The sequence below is a fragment of the Nipponia nippon genome, unplaced genomic scaffold, assembly GCF_047370975.1.
Source record: "Nipponia nippon isolate SJK-2023a ecotype South Korea unplaced genomic scaffold, ASM4737097v1 scaffold_5, whole genome shotgun sequence".
NCBI classification, from domain to species: domain Eukaryota; kingdom Metazoa; phylum Chordata; class Aves; order Pelecaniformes; family Threskiornithidae; genus Nipponia; species Nipponia nippon.
In genome coordinates, this window is record NW_028262369.1 from 31,822,143 (window position 1) to 31,842,815 (window position 20,673).

The following is a 20,673-nucleotide window of genomic DNA, read 5'->3' on the forward strand; positions in this document are numbered from 1 at the left end:
CGCCCTCGGGGCCGCGGCGGGCCTTCCCCCGCCCCCCGGGAGCCGCAGTCCTGGGCTGCGCCCCGGGGCACGCCGGGAGCTGTAGGCGGCCGCGCGCGCAAAGCGTGCTGGGAGACGTAGTCCTCCGCTCGCCGGTGTTTCCCGGTAGGCCCCGCGGCACGCCGGCGCGCGGGGTTTAAATCGGCGGCGGTTGCCCGGGCCTTCGCTTCGCTGCTGGGAGGGGAGGTGGCGCCGCTGCTCTCCTCGCGCCCCCGCCATGGACTCCCGCCTCTACCGCCACATCTGTCCCGGCCGCGCCATCAACATCCAGCGCAGCAACGGTGAGGGGCGGGCAGCGGGGGGGGGGTCGCGGCCCCGCGGGGCGGCCCCGGGCGACCGGGCCCTGGGTCTCAACGCCGGCCTCTTTCAGGCTTGATCCACAAGGCGGTGGTGAAGACGGTGAACGTGGGGCGGTCCTCCGTGTCGGTGGAGTGGTCCGAGGACGGCGCCACCAAGGGCAAGGAGGTGAGTGAGGGCCCGCCCGGGCCGTGCTCAGGCCGCAGCCCGCTCCTCCGCCCCGCCGGCCGGGCTCCGCGTGAGCAACGCTTTTCCCTGCAGCTGATGCAGTTCTGGGCTTATCTTAACGTTGTGTGTGGTTAAAGCGATGAAACAGGCGTGTAAGGGGACGATGTGAGAGTTAGGCTCGCTGTGGGCCCAGCGGAGCGGTACTGAAGCGGGGTCCGAACCGTTGAGGGCGAACAAGGGGCTGGATGGCGGACCTCTCGCTCGCACTGTTGGCTAGTGATTTTGAATGCCCCAAAGTCCTCGTTTTCCCAGCTCCGGGGGCTGTCTGTTGGCTTTTTGTGTCTCTAGCAACGGCCTTCAGGCTTTCCTTAAGGCTTCGTGTGCCATTAATAAGGTGCTGTGTGAAGAGGGCTCAGTTTGATTTCCAGTCTCTGTGCTGGTGTAAAATAAATGCTCTGGGAGGTTCTCAGGAAGGGAACCTGGGGCACTTGAGGCTGATGTGGCTGAAGTCCTGACACTTAACAAAATCTCCTTTAGTAACGGAGCAAACCTGCTTGTCCGCTCTGTTTCTCTGGTAACCTGTACTCTAGAGTTTAGTTAAAAATCTTAAAGTAGCTCTTGGCTGGCTCTTTGAGATTGGATCTCATACCGTTCCTGTGCATGCTGCCTTCAAATATGCAACATTTGCACATTCAGGTATAATTGGCTAAATTGTATGTCCTATAATAGTAAAACTCTATGAAAACAATTCAAAAACCAGCAAATTTTCTTATACACCGTTAGTATGTATTATATTGTCCACATACATGTGTTTCTGAGCTAATTCACTTTCTGATTAGATACTTAAAGATTCCATATAAATCAAATTTTATAGATTACTTTTCTTATGTTAGAATGTGGTATCTCCACATTTTACAGACGTTCACCTACTTGTTTTTGCTCATTTTATCGACTCTTGTTTTATTTAAGTAATTTAAAAGTTAATTGAGAACTCAGGAACTTCCTGGAGTGGTGCTTGTGTTGCTTTGTTAGGTGAATTCCAGCGCAAGCTGCTGCGATACCAGAGTTTTTGTGTACCTGTGCTTTCAACCTTTCCTGCAGGGTTAGGTTTGAAAAACTGAACTGAGAGCGCTACTGCCTTTTTGTGCTTGAGCCTGCCCTTGGCTGCCTGCCCCCCTCGCTCCCCCTGCCCTGCAGCTGCCTGTGCCAGGGCGCCGCAGAATGCGGTGGAGGCAGGATTATGACTTAACTGGAGGGCCAGGCAGGAGACGGTAGCTGGCCCAAGGTGAAATCGCTTGCAGTAGCAAGTGAGAATGCAGGTGAATTGACTTGTGGATTAAATGCCGAATCCTTCATTTCCCAAGGTCTAAGCAGCTCTTTGAAGTTTATTTCGGTAGGTGCAATCGCACAGTAAACACTTAATGCTCTCCTAGCACAGAAGTCACAGAGCAGCTGAGATTTACTAAGATTAGCAGTAAGAGATTAAAGCAGTTGATGCCAAATGTGCTTTGCCCATCTCTTCGGAAGTGCTCTGGGGCACCTGCAGAGCTGCATGGTGTTTGGCAGATGAGGGTAAATGGCTTAACTGGCACGTTTCTTCTAGCATATTTGGACATCTGAGACTACTGAAAGGGAATATGAACTACTGTCTTGCCCTTCCAGGCAATTTTAACTTAACTTTTGGCAGGCAGTGGGTGAGGTTTGTTTGCCTGTACTGAAAGTCAAGGTTAAAAAAAGAAAAAAATGCAGTAGGTGGTGGCAGCAATATCCCACTCTCTAACATCCTGCCTTTGCTCTTGTAGATTGACATTGATGATGTGATAACAATAAATCCTGAGTTGTCAGAAGAACTACCTGCTGCAGATGTGAAAGAGAACCTTCCTTTGCAAGAAAATGTAACTGTACAGGTAAGTGCTTTAAAGTGATTTAGTCTCTCCTAAGGTACTAAAGTGTCAGCAGCATAGGTCTTGTTATAAATAATACCCTCAGTCTTACAGTTTGAGATCTCTAACTTGTCTTTTCTGTCTCATAGGTAGACTTGGGTCAGAAATCCTTGCTGTATCAATGTTGTCTTCAAGTCTGTGCTAGGTGTTTGCAGCTTATTCCCAATTGCTTACAGCAGTTATTGTTTTTCAGAAACAGAAGCGTAGAACAACCCTTTCAAAAATTCCTGCTCCGCGGGAAGGTGAGAAAATGTTCTTTTCTCTGCTATATCCCTGTGAAACAGTGGTGGTCTTCTAGCTGAGCGCATCATAAAGCTGCTTATTCAGGCAATGCTAATAAAGACCGTACTGGTTCATACCAATGCATACTTGGACTCCTGAGTGCAGAAACTTTGCTAACAGCTTGCTGTCCTGTTCCTGTGAGCTGGAGTTTGTTGATGTGTTGCCCTTTTCCGCAGCATTGCTGTAGTTATTCCTTGATTCTGCTTTAAATGTCACTAGGCAGTTACTGTTGCAGTGAGTTTTAAAGTTTCGTATGGAGCTTTGCAAATGCCACAAACAAGAAAAGGTAAGTGGCAGTTATTAAGATTAAAAGTGTCAAAATGAGAGTGGAAAGGGCAAGAAAGAAATAGTGGTGACAAATGGATGTCTCCTCTGCAAGCAGTCCCCCAGACAATAACTAGAGCTTTATCCTTGGAGACATTTCAGACCAGGCAGCCGAAGTGCCAGCTGGTGTGCCCTAGCTCAACGCCTGTATGTCAGTACGATGTTTTGAGCAAAGCCAGAAGAGAAGATAGAGATGTCAGAGTGTGGGATTGCTGAGGAGTTGTTTTTCTTGAGGTGTCGGGAGTTAGAAAACTCCCACGTATTCTGCCTTCTTTTAGCTTATTAGTTGACTCTTGGCTTTTTGACTTGCAAGCGGCAGCATCACAGGTTTGTGATACACTTGTGTGATGCTGAGGCTGCTAATTTAATGATTCTCTTGAAGTGCATAGTTAGCCAGAACTTGTGCTTTTCCATGCAATTGATCTGTAAACAAAACAGCTGGGCTTGTCTGGCCTCTGTTGCTGTATGTGGTGCAAGACAGGGAAGCTGGTACCAGAAGACAACAGAACAAATGCCCTTGCATTGAAGAGGCAGGAGTAGTCAAAGCAGCTTAATATGTCAAAAGCTGCTCTGTACTAGAGAATCCTGATCTTCCTTGAATCTAGAGAACTCTCCATAACTTTTGTGAATTGGCAAGCCAAATGATGTGCTAAAATCATGACTGTCTCTAGACAGGTCAGTTAATCTGGATAGCCAGCTGGAAAAAAAAAAAGGTGTTTTAATCCAGTCACTGATTGATGAATAAATGTCCTCACAGAGGTCATGGCTTTCCTGAAGCATAGAATCTAATTGCAAATCTGAAATATTTGTTGCCTTTCCTATTGGCACAGTCTTGTCACTGAAGACCTGCTCAGAGTACAAGAGAGAAGCAGTGTTTTCAGTATTCCTCAAATATTATCTGTTGTTATAGCTAGCTAAACCCCATGAGTGTCAGTGAGTATCTGTCCTGTTGCAAACTCTGCACTGTACCAATTGGAAAGCTCACATTGGCTTCAGGTTTTGGTTCTTAGACTAAACAAATTAAAGAAGATCAGGAGGTGTCTGTCTCCATCTCATTCAGGGAAGTGAGAGGAGCAGTGCTTTTGGAATGAATTAATTCATTGAATGAATTAATTCATATTTGGAATTTATATATATTTAATATATATTAAATATATTATTTAATATATATTTATTATTTAATACATAATTAATTTGGAATGAATTAATTCATTAATTCATAATATGAATTACACAGATATTGTAATTGCTAGAGGTAAAGGCAGTTCTAGCTTTCATATCATGCTTCTATTTTTTTCTTTTCAGATTTGCTTTCTTTACAAATCTGTTAAGGTGCATGTTGCAATCCTTTCCCCAGACAACTTGGTCTCGGTGAAAGAAATACCTTGGCATGTGACAATGGAGACTGCCTACAAAAGGACCCTTTCCAAAGATTTACTATTGTGATTACATAGCGTCTTTTGGCTGAATTTAGTGTTATCAAGCTCCCACTCCACTGTGCACCATGCACACAGTCTGTGCGTGGGTGCTGTGATGGTGGGCATGGTGCTGCCCACGACCGGTTGCCAGACTGCAGTACTACTGTTGCCATCCAATGCTTAATGCACACAGCCCTGCAAGTGTGAAGCTTCAGAGGATTTCCCAGTTCCCTGACTTGTAACTTCTGCCTTCCTAGGTATTAAGGTTCTAGAACTGCCATATTAGTGAATCCTTAGTAATATCTGAAGGAAATTCACTGGACCTACAAATCTGGAGCGAACTGTTTGCTTTTCTGTAGTGGAATACTTCATGATCGCTTTTCACCCACCTGCACTGCTTTGTCCCACACTTTGCTAATGCATCAGAGATCTGAAAATGGTCCTTTTAACCACGCCTTGTTCCCCACTGTTCTGCATTTTGTGAGCACTTGATTTAATTGCAAATGTCTGAGTGTCTGAGGCATGATGCTGACCTTGAATTCGTGTTTCCAAAGCTGTTCCTGGCCGTTCCAGGATGTCTGTTATCACAGAATCTCAGTGCAGCCTCCAGGAAAATGAGATGAGGGTGGATCCCCGCACTTCTACACAAACCAAAACCAATTCATCAGTTCCTGGTGAGTGGAGAAAGAGCTCAGTGAATTCTTACTATGAAGCAAGATGCTTTGGATGCATTTAATTAGGTAAACTGCAAATCCCAGGGGGAAGAGCAACCTCTACCCCTTCGTGTATAAAACAAGAGAGACCTAGAGGTCTGCCACTATGTAAATATCCAGGGGTCCTACCTGAAGGAGTTCTCAAAGGACTTTGGAAACAATGTTGTTGAATAATGATGTGCTTTATTAGCCAGAGAGCTGTGGTTGTGCGTGTGGGTGGACGTGATGTCTGCTTAACAGCATAAAGTGGCATTCACAGGGCTAGAGTGGTAAGAGAAGTGCCTTAATACTGCTGACAACACACTCTGTAGCTATACTGGTAGTAGTTTTATCTATACTGGTTGAGTAAAGCAAGAACTTGAGCCTACTTGAATTATGAAATTGTAGTTTTGTGTCTTTACCAGACCTTGCCTATGAATAGCTGAGGGCATACCTTGTGTATTAAGTTCTGCACAGACATCAAAATGAGAGGCTAGATAGTAAATTCTTATCTAATCGGTGTGGCCTTGGTTTGTAGCTTTGAATTAAAGCTGGTGATCAGCAAAGGATTTAAAAAAGTATTTGCACACTTATCACAGGTTTTAGCTAGTTCTCTCTCCTGATCCAGAATCAGAGTTGAGGAATGCCTGTGGTCTGTGAGGCTTTACAAATGACAAAATTATTCTTGATCTTCGGGATCTAATTATTGGGTTTGGTCTGGCTTCCTTTTGCAGCTGGCCGAACCAGGACTAGCAGGCTGAGCTGTGCTCCAGAAGCCTCGCTGACAAATGTAAATGGAAATGCAGAGGATCATCTGCCTGCTGCTAGAATGAGCTCTTCAGTGAGCCCAGGTACCAGGGAGCAGTGGGTAAGAACTGACTTGCCAGTCAGCAATGCATCACTATGTGATTGCTGCTTTGCATACTCCAAGACTAAAGCTTTGAAAAGGTGGCTTTGGCAGTAAGACCGAATATCTTGAGCGTTTTTTATTACAAATGTATAATTCTGTTATAGTGGTATCTCCTCAGAAATGCTGCCTTTAGAGTGGCAGTGGGGTTTGCTAGGTAGTTTGTGGTAGGTAGGTAGATCTGGTTTGGGAAGGAAGTGCTGCAAAATTAATGACCATTCTTCTGAAGACGATTGTTTCCTGCACAAGTTAGTCTGTCAGCAACCTGGAAAAGTTGAAATATTTGTATTGTGCTTAAAACCTAGTATGAAAATTTAATCCAAGGTAATGTTTTTGTTTTATCTAGTTCGGAGAGGATCTAACATCGTGAAAGAGATGGAGAAAATGAAAAACAAGAGAGAAGAAAAGAGAGCTCAAATTAGTGAAATCAGGGCAAAACGTGCACAGGTGGAGTACTCTACAATACACCAGGAAGGGGAAATTCTATAGCATAGTGCATCACAATAGTTGAAACTAAAACATTTTGGACAGGCTTTGTTCTTACGAAGCCGTACACAAGGATAGATTGATTCTAGTTTCAGAAAGTTCTGAATCTCGTGGCCTTTAAGTGAAATATTTCTAATTGTGTACAGCTGATTGCTTAGTACACTTTGGGGTTTTTTTGCTGTAACAGGTTAGTTACCTTCACATCCATGGTTTTTCCATGCAGGAATTTGACAGCAGCTGTCCAAACTGGGAGTTTGCACGGATGATCAAGGAATTCAGAGCAACTTTAGACTGCCAGCCAATATCTATAACTGACCCAGTAAGTAAATACTGAGGCTACTAACTGTAGCCTGTAGACAGACTACTTTATTTTGTACTGAAGATTTTGGCATACGAGCAATTTAGTGCATCACTGCACCTTGGAAATCCTCTGAGCATATTGTGATCTTGAGGCACCTGGCAGTATGTGTGAGATCACTGGCCTCCCCTATTTAGGGCTAAGCTGCCTTGCATTACTTTGCATATGTCACTAGTGAAGAGCTTGCACTTCAACAATTACCATGCAGTGATCTGTGTGATAACATCAGTATTTTTTCAGTGCTTGTAAATGGCAGAGCCTATTACATAGTAGCTTAGCTTGTTGTGGGTATAGGTATAATTTAAAATGGACTGTTGCCTTATAACAGAAATTGTTATCATATGTAAGTTATATTAAATAATGTTAAACTAGCTCAAAAAGCAGAGGAGCAAAAGTAGAGGTCAAAAACTAGAAAAAATCAGGCTCAGTTGATATCTTCAGCAATTATGGAGGTAGAATACCTGAGAACAAGTAGTCCTTGTCTAGTAAAAGCCTTGTTATGGTCAGTGAAAAATGACAGCATTTAAGTTCGAAGAAAAAAAGTACGTGTGGACTAGCTTCGAACACTAGGTGGTTTGTGTGCCTGCATCCTCCGGGGCTGACACCCAGCTGCTTGTGTATGTATCGCTGCACGACTCAAGAGGAGTTTGTTGTCTTCTGCTTTGTGCCTTGCCCCATGGAACATGCACTTTCCCAAACTCAAGTGACGTGTAGCTGTGCTGCACAAATAGCTAAACTTACTGCATCAGTAAAGAACTCCAGGTCAAAAAATACCTCTGGGGTAAATTAAAATAATAATTTGCCTGAATTTGGCCATAGTTGCAGTATTGATATCACAGATTTTGCTGGAAAGCTGGCCAAGGACTAAACTTCTTACTAACTCTGATACAGAATATTTGGGGCACTTTCTGTAGCATAGCAGCATTTCTACCTGATATGTTGGAGCACGCTATGTCAACATCAATTTTTTGTAGTGTTTCTTTTGCACTGAGGGGACTTGAAGACTTTCATCCATCCCTGCATGAGTGGGTCTGATCCGTAGCAGAGGCAACTGATCAGCGTACAGAAAAGTAGATGTGAGGGAGCATTGCATCTTTCTCTCTGTAATATTAAGTTGGTGTGGGTGTAATTGGGAAATTATTACTTGTTTTCTTACTTTTCTTTTAGATAGAAGAACATAGGATTTGTGTCTGTGTGAGGAAGCGCCCTCTCAATAAACAAGGTGAGTGTACTGACAAAGCAGCTCTGTCTTGGAGCAGTTTGACATTGCTTATTCTTGTTAAAACTGAGGGTCTTTTTCTGTCAACAGAACTTCTAAAAAAGGAATGTGATGTGATTACTGTTCCGAGCAAGTGTGTCCTGCTGGTGCATGAGCCAAAGCAGAAAGTGGACCTAACAAAATACCTTGAAACCCAGGCGTTTAGATTTGATTTTTCATTTGATGAATCCTCGTCTAATGAAATGGTATACAGGTAATGCTTTCTTCTCATTGGGAATGACTTTCAAGACAAAAGCATGGCTAGATGGCATCCTGGCTTAAAGAAACTGCTACCTGAAATTAATATTGAAGTTCTTTTTGGAGGGAAACAAAGGACTGAAAAGTCTAAAGCTTATTTTTGTCATGGTCTTGCTGATTTCCTAAGGATTTGTTTTTATTTGCTTTTTTTTAAGGAAAACAGATGAAGCAGGGTGTGAAATGCTTGCCTTAATTGTCTTTTACCTTCTGAATATCCAGGTTCACTGCTAGACCTCTTGTAGAGACCATCTTTGAGGGTGGGAAGGCGACATGCTTTGCATATGGCCAGACAGGCAGTGGCAAGACACATGTAAGTTTTTCTCAAAGGTCTCAAATTTTCTAGCTTTCTCTAAAGTATTTTAAGGCTCCTTGATGTTGATAATGAGTAGGATTGTATAAGGAGTCTGGATCTTGGTTTCACTGTCTTAAAGCTAATACTTTGAGTTGTTAATCCTCTTTTTCTGTAGTTTTACATATTAGCGGGTTTTCTTTGACGTTGTGAGGAAAATCGTACTAAAATCCCCCCCAGGTGGCTTTTTTAAAGACTTAGGATGTCCTGACATGTTAGTGTTACCCATGGCTATTCCTTGCCTCAAATGGCTGTTGCTGCTGAACTCCAGTCTGCAAAGTGGGGCTATTAGCCTACACCTGAGACAAAGGCCGTTGTCTGTGTTGTGTTTTGAGCTTGGAGGCGTTCCAAAGACTTTAGTGATTATGTAAGAATAAGCCTCTTGTTGCATATAAACATTTAAGTGATCTGGAATTGTTTGTGAAGTGGGCAAATTAGTGCGTTCACTTTCTAACTATTCCTTCCAGTCTACCAGTTGCAGTTTCAAGAGACCTGAAGATTGTTTTCTATCTCAAGGGTAATCTGCTCTAAATTTTCAACTGTGTTGTCTTTTTAACATTTCTTCTGGAAACTATAGGGAAGGAAAGTGGGGAAACTTCCCTCACGGCATGATAGTGGAGTCAAATCTGCTGTTTTGTTGTTCTGCAAGAAGCCTTTATTTCTAACCACAGTGATCTGGACTGGACTAGGCTAGCCTGTCAGTTTGAGTAATCAGACAGTTGCTGTCATTCTAGTCTTCGAGGCAAGTTTTAGGCTAGGATCTCCTATCATTAGTGCTATGTAGTGACCTGTAGATCTCTTCCAGTAATCCAGAAGGAAATTTGGAAGTTTACAGAAGTTTGTACATAGGTTGCCTCCATTGCACTGGCATGGGCAGAGAAACCTGCTCATCTGAGCATCGTTACAGGAATACAACTGTGAGGCACTAAAACCATAGGCAATGAAGTTACTTTCCCTTCCTGATCCTGGGGTGCAGAACTAGTGCAAGGACAGTAGCTGTACCCTGAGACTGGAGTGTTGCATATTCTGGTAGATTGAGAATGTGTCATGGGATTGAGTTGTGTTTTAAATAACTGACTCTTTCGTATAAAAGTGGTAGAGCAAGTCACCAGGATAGCACCAACTGAAAATTTTGTTGGGATAAAAGGTACCTTGGTCAATGGGGTTAAAGGTATTGTCTGCTCTAGAAGTTTGATGTGTTTCGATATCACACGTGAGCTTTTGGAAGTAGCAGTGAAAACGTTACTCAACCTACACCCTAAAAAGTGAGGCTTTGTTTCTTCCGACCAGAGGCTATTTGCCTGCACTGTCACGGCCATGCGTTTCCCCTTGGAGGAACAACTGCTTTGACTCTGCACTGCAGAGCCTTACAGGCATTCAGCTGTTGCTTTGCGTAGTCCAGATCTTTCTGAACTGATAAGGAAGCAGCAAACTAATTTTATCCTGAATTGCACTGTGTTCTAATCATCTCACTGAGATCACAGCATATATATATATGGTAACTTCCTAGTATGGTCTTGGGACTAAAATCAGGTAGCCTGACTTGTTTGTGCCACGCTCTACCTCTGGCCTCTTCTTTTCACAGACTATGGGCGGAGACTTCTCCGGGAGAGCACAGGATGCCTCAAAGGGCATATATGCTTTTGCATGTAAGTTGATTCTTCTTTAGATACGAAAATCAAATTACTGCTTGTTTTTCTTAAATAGATAAGATCTGGTTTTGTGTGGTTACTTAAAATAAATGTTTCCAGTAAAAGATACATGAAGTATTTGTGTTTTCAGTAATAAGTAGCGGTGTTGGTTGCAGGAGGTATAAGTATTTTTTTAATCAGTTTCACAAAATATTTTCCATCCAGCCTGTGAGTTTCTAGATCCACACTTAATTCACCAGCAGGTATTTGTGTTTGAGGCAGAGAGATGACATAGTTCTGAGTTTGGCATTTGCTGAGCTGAACCATTCAATTTGGATTCTTCTGCTTTGCTTTTTGTCTCATACTAAGGATGGTGTTTGGAAATACCTGACTTGAATGCAACACAACCCTACCCATTTCTGATATAAAGCTTGTTATACAGAAAGTTTATGAATGTATGTGTTATGTTTCTTCTCGTAAGCATTGGATGCAAAAAACCTAGCACATACAAAATGATTTCAGAAAAGAGATGCTTAGAAGTTCCTCCTTGATATAATGCCTAGAAAGCACCACGAGTCCTGACTTCTTCTACCTTCCCTTTAGAAAGGCATATTGTGAAACTAGTCTCTGTGTGTGTAGCAAGGCAGTTGAAAGAAGAGCAACTATTTGCTAGTCTCTGAAAATTAGTTATGACTGGCCCTGAAGGAAAGTCTTTGCTTTTCAGCTCAAACTCTTTTCAAAGTCTGAAGCCTAATTGTGAGAAGCTGCACTGGATCCAGCCAAAGGGTCAACTAATCTGGTATATTTTCTCCAAGCAGCAGCAATGCAGATGCTCAGGGATGCATGTTATCTAGGCTTTCCACAAGAACCACTTGAAACACAAATACATGACTTTGTTTCAGGCAGTCCTGAAACAATGGCCGATCCTAGTGTTCCCCCAGATCAGTAAGGATTGCTGTCTGTGGGTGACATTAGCAGCAGAAATTTCCGTATCCCCATGTTTTCAGACCCTGGATGAGGATGCTGCTGAAACTGTTCTCCAGCACAGCACTAATGGTTCCACTAGCATTTGTTTAGCATGACTGTCATTCATCTGCTAGACACTGCCTTATGGCTGCGCAATATTTGAAAGCAGATCAAGTTGCAACTAGAATATATGTGTGTATATATATGTGTTAAATAAACTCCTGCCTTTCCTCACTAGCACAAGATGTCTTCCTCCTTCTAAACCAGCCCAGGTACAGGAGTCAGGACCTGGAAGTCTATGTGACTTTCTTTGAAATATACAATGGAAAGGTAAGAAGACTTTTCTTTTTTTAAATCTTGACCTGATGACTTTGGCTGCAACTTTTGTAAGTATCTGAGTGAAACTTACTAGTTTCTATAGTTCTATATAGTGTATTCTTGGTGTGTTTGGAATGGAACTGGAAGGCTGTAAAGACAGCACGAAGTACTTACAAGGAGACCTTGTTCAGATTTGCCTTATCTTGTTTCCTGAATATAGGTGTTTGACCTCTTGAATAAGAAGGCAAAGCTTCGAGTCCTGGAGGATGGCAAGCAGCAGGTTCAGGTTGTTGGCCTCCAAGAGAGACAAGTTGGCTGTGCTGAGGATGTCATCAGAATGATTGAGATGGGCAGTGCCTGCAGGTTTGGTGCCTTAAAACTAATAAGAAGTCCTGGTTTGCCTCCGTGTCTACAAAAAATATATAATGTCTGTAGCTGGTGCTTTGAGACTTAAACAGGAGCTTGTTGTTCCCAGTAACAGGCAGGCACTGAGCAGCACCTCTGCATGAATAGAGGAAGATGTTACAGAATAAAGGGCTAGCAGGGATGGGTTTAGCCACCTTTCCATAGAGCAGGTCAGAGTTCATAGTCCATATGTCCTCATGTAATTCCAAGAATAGAGAAAAAAATCACATGAGGAGATGGCTGCACTGGTGCCACAGCTAAACTGAGCAGTCTAGCTGCTTTCTAGAAGTATCAGCTAGTTTACAAGGGCACAAGTAGCTCCCTGTGGGCTTGTAAGATCAAGGAAGAGCAGCTGGCATCAACCTACAGTTGCAAAAATGCTTTTGCTTAACTGCAGGCCAGATGAGCTATTCCAATGGCAACAAAAATGCTGCATGTCATTTGGGGATCTTGCTAAAGAATCCTTGAGAGCACATGCCAAGGGACAGCTGTAGGCTTGGCTCATTGTCCTGGCAGGAAGGCTGTGGTCAGGGCAACTCTACCATTGTACCGGTATCTGTAATCAGGAGCCAAAATCTGTGTCTTATCTGCCTTGGTTAAGTTGCACCTGCTGTGGAAACATTACTAGGCAAATCAGAACTCCTTGGCTTCTGTATTGCACTGCGTGTGCAGATATGCACATCCTGAAAGCTCATTCAGGACTCTGCTGTGCATGCTTTTTTGGCTGACAGTTCAGCCAAGAACTGTTTAACATTTCAGACTCCTGCCTCACTTTTGGACAACCTCCCTCCCTTTCCCCCAGCAGCAGGGATGCAGGTGGGGCAGTGAACCTGCCAGCCTTCTCAGGGAATAAATGATGGTGAAGGTCACAGGGAGGTTTATGGTAACTTGTAAGACTCCAGTCTGTGTCTTGCAGTGATGGGGCAGGTGCAGTTGCACAGCAGAGGTAAAGTACGAAGCTAGCTTGGCTGGAGAAGGGGATTTAATGTGATTGTAACGTGCTAGCACAGCTAATGCTGTTTAGTGGGGAGCTTGACTGAGCTTACTGTGTGACGGCAGATGCATTAGGAGAATGACATGTGGCCTGCCCTGAGGCAGGGAGGTGCATTTGGAGCTGGAAAACATCCCTTCAGCACTGCATGTAAGGCATTAGCAGTCAGAAAGGCATTCTGCTGTAGGCTGGCTGAGTTGAGCCAGGCAGATTAAATAGCCTTAAATCTCTGCAACTGGGGTACAGGTTCATATTTTTTACAGCAGTCCTTCTGTACTCTTATATCAGAGGTAATTCCATAATTCATGCAAACTTGAGGTATTAATGTGTGGGATAAAACTGGGGAGGTTAAACAACTTAATTGAATGGCTGCAGGTCTTGTCTAGTGTTGTTGGGACCTGTTGCGTCTTCTGTGACACAATTCTAACGCTTGTTTTCATCTTTGCTGTAGGACATCTGGGCAGACTTTTGCGAACACTAGCTCTTCGCGGTCACACGCCTGCTTCCAAATCATACTACGCCGAAGAGGGAAACAGCTTGGCAAATTTTCCTTGGTGGATTTGGCAGGAAATGAGAGGGGCGCAGACACATCTAGTGCGGATCGGCAGACACGAATGGAAGGTGCAGAAATCAATAAGAGCTTGCTGGCTTTGAAGGTGAGCTATAGCTCCAGGAGCAAATAGTGCTAATCAACGCATGGATTCTGTTCAACTCAGGGGTTAACTGTTCTGTTTCTTTCCAGTGCAAGGGAAAAGAACAGCCAAAAAAAAAAAAAATCCTAGTTTGGTATGTTAACAACCCTAAAAATGGTGTATACTTCCATTTAGAATGTTTCCAGGAAAGCAGTGCAGTCTTCTCAGGCCAGACACTGGTACAGCCATTTCAAGCTTTGTTCAAGTTGTCTTTTTTTTTTTACATATAATGGATATACTAGCTGTCCTGTGACAGTCAAATACCTTGAGTATATTTAAAAGGCTATGAAATATTTACAGAGCAATAGAGATGGCCGTTCTCCAGCCTGTTGCATTTACCAGCAATTGGTGGTTGATAGCTTGCAGAGCTGTTTGAGAAGAGATGCAGATATTGCATTCACAAGACTTGTCTTTTCTCAGGAATGTATCCGAGCTTTAGGGCAGAACAAATCTCATACCCCTTTCCGGGAGAGCAAGCTGACGCAGGTGCTAAGAGACTCTTTCATAGGAACAAACTCAAGGACCTGTATGGTGAGTGTGCGCATGGCACAAACACACATGCTGCTTATGGGTTCTGCAATTTGACCAAACAGCTGCATGCCCTTCTAGAGTGAGGGGACCTTGAAGTCGGAAAGCTTCAATTCTCTGCAAAGAAGTCATACAGTTTTCCTCTTCCACTCACCCATGGTGACTTAGATCAAAAACTGGTGAGCTTTGCCCAGCCCCAGTAGAAGCAGGGCTGCAGAAGTTACTTTCACGCAGTGAGTCTGCAGCAGAGCCTGGTGTGCTCTCAAAGGGCTTTGCTTCCTGTGGAGGGTGCAGCACAGTGGGTGCACACAAAGCCAGTGGAAAGCTGGATAGAGGGCCACTGGCATGTCCTATAGAAGTTGCAAAGAAAAATGGACTTGACAGAATGTCTCAACTCTGGCCCTTTGCTTTAAGATGTCCCAGCTGCCTCGTGAGATCTGTAGGACCATTATCATGAGCAAAAGTCAGTTGTGGGAGTCACTGAGGTATTTTGTTCTGTTTGCAGATAGCAATGATTTCCCCAGGCATGAGTTCGTGCGAGTACACCTTAAACACGCTGAGATACGCTGACAGGTAATGGCCTTTCTGACCTGGGGATTCTACTCTTGTTGCAGAAGGAGTTTTGGCTGCTTTTATTCTGACCGAAAGTTCTCTTGTCACCGCCTGTAATGGCAGTTTGGAAGTTGTTTGTTAGCAGCGAGTGATCTTAGAGCTGGCTTATGAAACTAACCTGGTTGTTCTCTGTGTGAGACATAATAGAGATTGTATTAAACTGTGACTAATGTCTCCTTTCCTCAGAGGAGGCTCTCATGCTAGAATTCAGACTGCCCTGGTTTCTGTAGGGAGTCTGCTCTGTCCTGAATGGTTACCTCTGTGCCCTTTACTCTTTGTAGTACTTTGGGTCCCATCTGTAAGAGGTGTGCTAAGAATGTGTCCCTGACATGGCCCTTGCAGATGACACAAACCACTTGGTGTTCTTGATGGACTTTTGATATGAACTAATAGGGTATGGCACCTTGGAGATTTTGGGCAAAATCTGAAGGACCTGGAGAACTCAAATGCCTTGAAGCAGATGGTGGGAGTGTGTGTTTTGAGTGCCCCGTGGTTAACCTTGGCTACCTGCAGGGCAGGGTAGATTTGCAGGGACTGAGCCCCAGGTTTCCCTGGGGGTCTTGCTGATACCTGGAACCTGTGCGATAGAGCAGTGAGTGCCTCCCGGTCTCTGCTTTACATGCCTCTACACCTCTCCGGTGAGGTGACAAGTAAAGAGACTGTCACTTTTGTCATATGTTAACAAGATGACACTTGCACATTTCAGGCTTGGTAGCTTTCCTTCATTTAGTTCACAAAAGGCTGCTTGGTTCCTTCCTGGAAAGCATTCCACACTCTGAAAGGATGTATGCTAATTCTTGTCGTAAGCATTCAGGAACACCGTGAATCTTGGCAGATTCCCAGATTTGGTTCTGGACTGAAGTTGCATTTTTTTCTTCTGGGCGACAGTCATTTCTGCTCACCTGAAAGTACAGGACAAAATGCAACATCTGACTTAGCGTGCTTCAGTAAGATTCTAGTCTTGAGTTGGGCCTATTGGCTTCTTAGCCAGTGCACACGGCAAGTTAAGCTATAAGAAAGGGGGTGTGAGGCTGAACCTCACTGGAAATATGAAGCTGATGCTAGTAACTGGAATGAAATGCCCAGCTGGTATCTGACAGCTGCCTCTAGGACCATGTCATCAGCCATGGCTTTTATCCTTATGATAGACCTATTCTGGCACAGTGGGTCTCTGGGGAAAAAAATGAACCTTATTCCTTTTCTTCCCATATTAAGTTGTCTTAGTTGGTCATGACAGACCAAGCAGACATGTGGAAGACGGCTTCTGTGAAAGGCGTTGCTGGCAATGAGCATTACGTACTTGGATGTTTCTCTCCAGGAGGGGTCCTAGATTGGGCATGGAGACAAACATCTCTCTGCTTTCCTTCCCACAGCCCTCTGAGGTTTCTGCCCACGTGAGCTTGTTCTGGGGGTGGTAATGTGCAACTCTTTAAATGCAGCTGAATGTTTCTTGCTGAGCACTGACTCACTGCAGTATTTGTTTGGTGATGCTGTAGCCCAGAAACTGCTGGAAGAAGAGTTTGAGTGACAAATCTTCTTGTTGCAGAGTGAAAGAGCTCAGCCCTCATAACGGAGGTGGTGAAACACAGAATCAGATGGAGACTGAGAATGGTGAAACGGAGACCAATGGAGAAGGCTCAGGTCACAATGTACGTGTGTGCAGTGGGGCTGAACAGATCTCAAAGCTGGGAACAACTTGCTATTCTTACTTGGGCTGTTTCTTCTAGCTCTCCAAGTATGAGGAGGAAGATATCTCTCCCCACATGTTCAACTTCCGTGAGGCTATGACTCAGATTAGTGAACGGGAGGAGAAGGTTGTAGAACAGCTTAGAGACCTGAGACAGGTATGTGGAAGCGGCAAGCCCAGCCCAGGCTGCCTTCTACGTGCTGATAGCACCTTGCCTTGTCTGAGCCAAGTGCTGCTGGGTGGGCTGGGGGCTGTACTGCAAGGTGCTGTCGGTGGTGTTACTTTTTCCTCACTGCCAACTTTTTCCTGTGGTTTCCTGCCCAACTGGTTAAACTGGGGCATTTTGGTGCTTGTGGCCAGCTGATCCCCCTTCCCCTCCAACTAGCAACCTCTACTTGCTGCTAATGAGCACTGACTGGTACCGGTCTGTAGAAGCTCAGCTCTGTTGGTTGGTGTGCCAGATTTGAAGAAACTAATTGAATTTCCAGAAAGTCCATTTCTCATCTTTGTTATCCTTGTAAATATAGAGAATGATGACTGAACTTGACTACCTCCTGGGAATCACAGAGCAACCAGACTATGATCTCGAGACCTTTGTGAGCAGAGCTAAGCACTTTGTAGGAGAGAGCTCAAGAAACTTCCTTAGTGTCAGAGGTATGTTAATGCCTGTCTCTGACTAGCACTGTCACTAATCTTTCTTAAAGACCTGAAAGTAACACCAGCATACCTGTGGGGGTTTGAGCACCCACTCCTCCTGCAGAGCTTACGGTTTGGATCACTTTCCTAGGTGATCATAGGAACAGATCTGAAATGTCCTGTTGTCTGCACTTTCCAAAGTTACTAGTTTGGCTAGTAACTTCCACTTGCTTTGCATTGCCATATAAAACTGCCTTCCCTTGAGCAGAATGCAATAACCACCAAGAGCAGATGAGTGCAGGTCTGGCTCGTTGGTGTTATAGTTTACTGTTTGCCTTGGCCAAAAACAGACTTTGAGAAATAGGTCCCAGTGCCACCTTCTAGGGATTCATAGGGGTATGCCCACTGTTTCCACTCCTCTTTTCATGGGTATCAGGCCTTAATGCCCATACGCTTAGTACAAGCGTCTGCCTGGCATGTACTGAGATGCTGTGTCTGCCAGGACCTGTTTGGCACGCCTGTGCCTTAGCATAGGGTGTTACTTAATGTGCAACAAAATCCCTCCAGCTGTTCAGTTCTGACCCGGTTGGGAGACTTCCCAGCTCTGTGCAGGTGGATGTCAGCTGCCTGGCCCCTGAGCGCTGCCTGACTTTGTTTGGACCATGCCAGTTGAAGCGGTGGTAGAGAGGCAGGAAGGCAGATGCGTGAGCTTGGCTGAGACACGGTAACAGAGTGCCAGGTACATTGGCTGCCTGACTGAGGATGGGGAAGCGATGCTGGTAACTGCTACTTTTCTGCCACTGTTGCAATAACTTGGGTGTTGATTGCTCCTTGAGCTATTACAGCTGGTGTAGTCTGTGCCTCAAAAACAGGGCTGTGAGGGTTTTTTATTTTAATGAGGCTGAAGATTGTGGCATCAAAGTGAACTGTTAAGACAAAAGTCACTGCTTCAGGTTAAACAGCCCTGGCTGTCCTCCCATCTCAAATGCAGCCTGATAGCTGTATCCCTCCCTTCACCTTGGAGGGGTGGTGACAAGATAACGAGAGTAAGTGCCCTGCTACCCTCTCTGCCTTACAGGCCAGGGAAATCTGGCCCTCTGGGATGGCTGGATTAGTGGCATCTAGTCTGAACTGCAAACTGCAGGCTCGAGACTGTTGATGAGTAGAAATGAACAAGTACAGCTGAAGAGCTTTGTGGGACCAGGCAGGATTTGATGTTGGCTGAGCAGTGCTTGCCCAGTTCCCTTCCCTCTGCGGCCCCTGCAGAGCCCTGCTGAGGGGGACAGCTGGGCTGGGCAGCCCAGCTTCCAGGTCAGTCACCCTGTCACTGTCTTCCTTTACAGAAACACTGGACGCCCTGGGGGCTGCCATGCAACTGGAGGAGCAAGCCAGCAAGCAGATGAGCCGGCAGAGGCCTTAGTAAATACAGCAAAACCTGGTTCACAAGCAGTCTTCTGTATGTCTTGCATGTTTGTCAGTCGTTTGTGTAACTCCTGTTTTAAATGTGGTAGAGTGTCTGCAGGCCATGCGTGCCTAAGGGCAGCGAAGACAGCAGCCTCTCTCTCTTCATGGCCTGGTGTCAGGGTACTCAGCAGAGTGCTAGAAACACACCCCTGCAAGGCTTGGGGAGGGGGGCCTGAGCATCTGCGGGATGTGTCTGGCATCTGGACCTTTGCTAGTGACAATGGTCGTCTCTAATAGAACTAGATATATGTGTATAGTTTTCTAGTGTACATACAACCTTTCCAGATGTGCTTGGAACATTGCAAAACTGTTGCAAGTCTGGCTTTTCTAGAAAGAAAATGGACTATAAGTAACTGTAAAAAATCAGTATTTTAAGAAATTTGATAAATAAATGTTGCTGGATTTAATTATCTTCTATCTTATATATTTCTTGCTGATTTTGATGAAGTCTAACAGCCCCTAAAGACTGGCTGGTGTTGTAGAGAGAGGCTGATTTCTTGGATGAAGTTTCTTTTTTAAAGTCTACACTTGTAATGTTTACATAAAAATCACTCAAAATAAATTTTGTCCCTTAATTTTGAGATCCTGCTGTGTAAAACTTGCCTCGCAAGGGGGAAGCTGGTTGAGAGGGTACCCATCCTGCACCTGAGCAAAGCTCAGTGTGTAGTGAGTGGCTCAGCTCCTATGATGTGGGGTAAGTAGGAAGGCCCCTGTGACACTCCCTTGTACTACTGGAGTTTACTTAGGCTTTGAAGATAGCCCTCGGGTGTTACTTCACATTTTTTCACATATATTTCCCATGGGTGACATGCCACAAAATACACATGTTCAGTAGCCCACCAAAATCTGTATTTGAGGGCAGAAGTGCAAAGCTGGCCACTGGCTCAGGTGCAGCAAGGTGCTGCCGCGGCCCTTGTGTGCGACTTGGGTGCAGGTGGCTGCCCACAACCTGTCCTCTGGGAAGGAGGAGGCAGAGGGGCAGGGTGGGGGAGGACAGATGGGAGCCATGTGCTGCTGCCCTCTGTTTCCTCTTTGTTCAGCTCGCTCCAGGGTTTGTCTCTGAAAGGACAAAACAGCCCTGTGAGCTCTGGGTCCAGCAACACAGGATGCAGCTATACAAACATCAGATTACAAAGGCATCCTTCCACTCTTACTCCCTTCTGCCCTAGACCCCCACCCTGCTCTCCCGCTTCCTGAGCTGCCTTCTCCCCCTGAAAGTAAAGGGTGTAATTTAAGTGTCCGTGCCCCCAGCTCTACACACACCTGTGGACTGCATCCTTGCCATGTCTCTGGGGACATCTACCATATTGGAGGCCAGTTTTTCAGCCTGGACTGGATCCATTTTTGTGTACCAGGTCTCGGGACTGTCCTGGAAAAGGCAGCAAAAGAGTTAGGATCTTAATGGGATTGGGCCAGCAGCAGTGACAAGCAGCTAGAGCAGGGATACTTCAACCCTGAGGGGATCCTCCCCCACAGCTGGGGCACTGTGTGATCAACAGTTTAGGTGCTGGAAGCAGTGTGGGGCTGAGCGCTCTAAGGGCCTCTGAGCTGTCAAAGCTGACTTGTTCCTGGGCCTTCCCTGCATCACGTTAAGGTGGCACATCCAGAGTAAAAGGGCTGTTATGCCCTACTGAGTTTGGACTAAAGCAAGGCAGTCCTGTTCCACTTCAGATGTTACTGTACTTGGATTATCCAGCCTTGCCCAGTGGTGTCTTGGGGTGAGTAAGGAGGGACCTGGGTGCAAGGAACAAGATGTTGCCCCTTGTTTGTTCCACCTTCCCTCCCTGGACCTAACATTGCTTACTAATCTGTATATCCACCCCGGGAGCTATAGTGAGGAGGGACCTGATTGGGAGGAGCTCAAGTCACGTCTTGCCTCGATGGCCCTTCAGCTCACACTTCTGACATCGAGTTCCCACTGTCACAGAAGTGGCAGTAGTCCGAGATCCCTCCTTGCTCTGTCT

General features: G+C 45.1%; 2 protein-coding genes across 9 annotated transcripts in view; one reads left to right on the forward strand and one right to left on the reverse strand.

The window, feature by feature from the left end:
* On the forward strand, nucleotides 1-19,126 carry KIF2C (kinesin family member 2C). Of its 2 annotated transcripts, XR_015698623.1 has the most exons (22): nucleotides 1-320; nucleotides 410-504; nucleotides 2,307-2,411; nucleotides 2,641-2,689; nucleotides 5,026-5,145; nucleotides 5,898-6,014; nucleotides 6,417-6,517; nucleotides 6,780-6,875; nucleotides 8,082-8,136; nucleotides 8,224-8,386; nucleotides 8,650-8,740; nucleotides 10,365-10,428; nucleotides 11,615-11,706; nucleotides 11,915-12,057; nucleotides 13,542-13,746; nucleotides 14,203-14,313; nucleotides 14,816-14,883; nucleotides 16,469-16,571; nucleotides 16,650-16,766; nucleotides 17,137-17,263; nucleotides 17,813-17,984; nucleotides 18,589-19,126. XR_015698623.1 is itself a non-coding variant. In XM_087730552.1 (21 exons), the coding sequence occupies exons 1-21, from the start codon at nucleotides 257-259 to the stop codon at nucleotides 18,663-18,665; spliced, it is 2,163 nt and encodes a 720-aa protein (XP_087586678.1). In that variant the 5' UTR covers nucleotides 2-256; the 3' UTR covers nucleotides 18,666-19,126. The 2 variants fall into 2 exon arrangements, 1 of the variants encoding a protein (XP_087586678.1); XM_087730552.1 differs by lacking the exon at nucleotides 17,813-17,984 and having other exon boundaries at nucleotides 2-320.
* The window catches only part of ARMH1 (armadillo like helical domain containing 1), a 17,158-nt gene continuing 11,377 nt past the window's right edge, over nucleotides 14,893-20,673 (reverse strand). For 3 of the 7 annotated variants that reach the window (XM_087730553.1, XM_087730555.1, XM_087730558.1), the window contains one exon: nucleotides 14,893-15,824. In XM_087730553.1, coding sequence (XP_087586679.1) covers nucleotides 15,654-15,824 — 171 coding nt within the window. In that variant the 3' untranslated portion in view covers nucleotides 14,893-15,653. Of the gene's footprint in view, nucleotides 15,825-19,556; nucleotides 19,769-19,972; nucleotides 20,079-20,673 lie in introns of those variants that run through there. The other 4 variants (XM_087730559.1, XM_087730557.1, XM_087730554.1 and 1 more) reach the window with 3 other exon arrangements.

Coding starts and splice junctions, on each gene's coding strand:
- KIF2C (XM_087730552.1), top strand. CDS start 257: ATGGACTCCCGCCTCTACCGCCACATCTGTCCCGGCCGCGCCATCAAC. Junction 12,058..13,541: donor GAGATGGGCAGTGCCTGCAG/GTTTGGTGCCTT, acceptor TCTTTGCTGTAG/GACATCTGGGCAGACTTTTG. Junction 16,572..16,649: donor GAGAAGGCTCAGGTCACAAT/GTACGTGTGTGC, acceptor TGTTTCTTCTAG/CTCTCCAAGTATGAGGAGGA.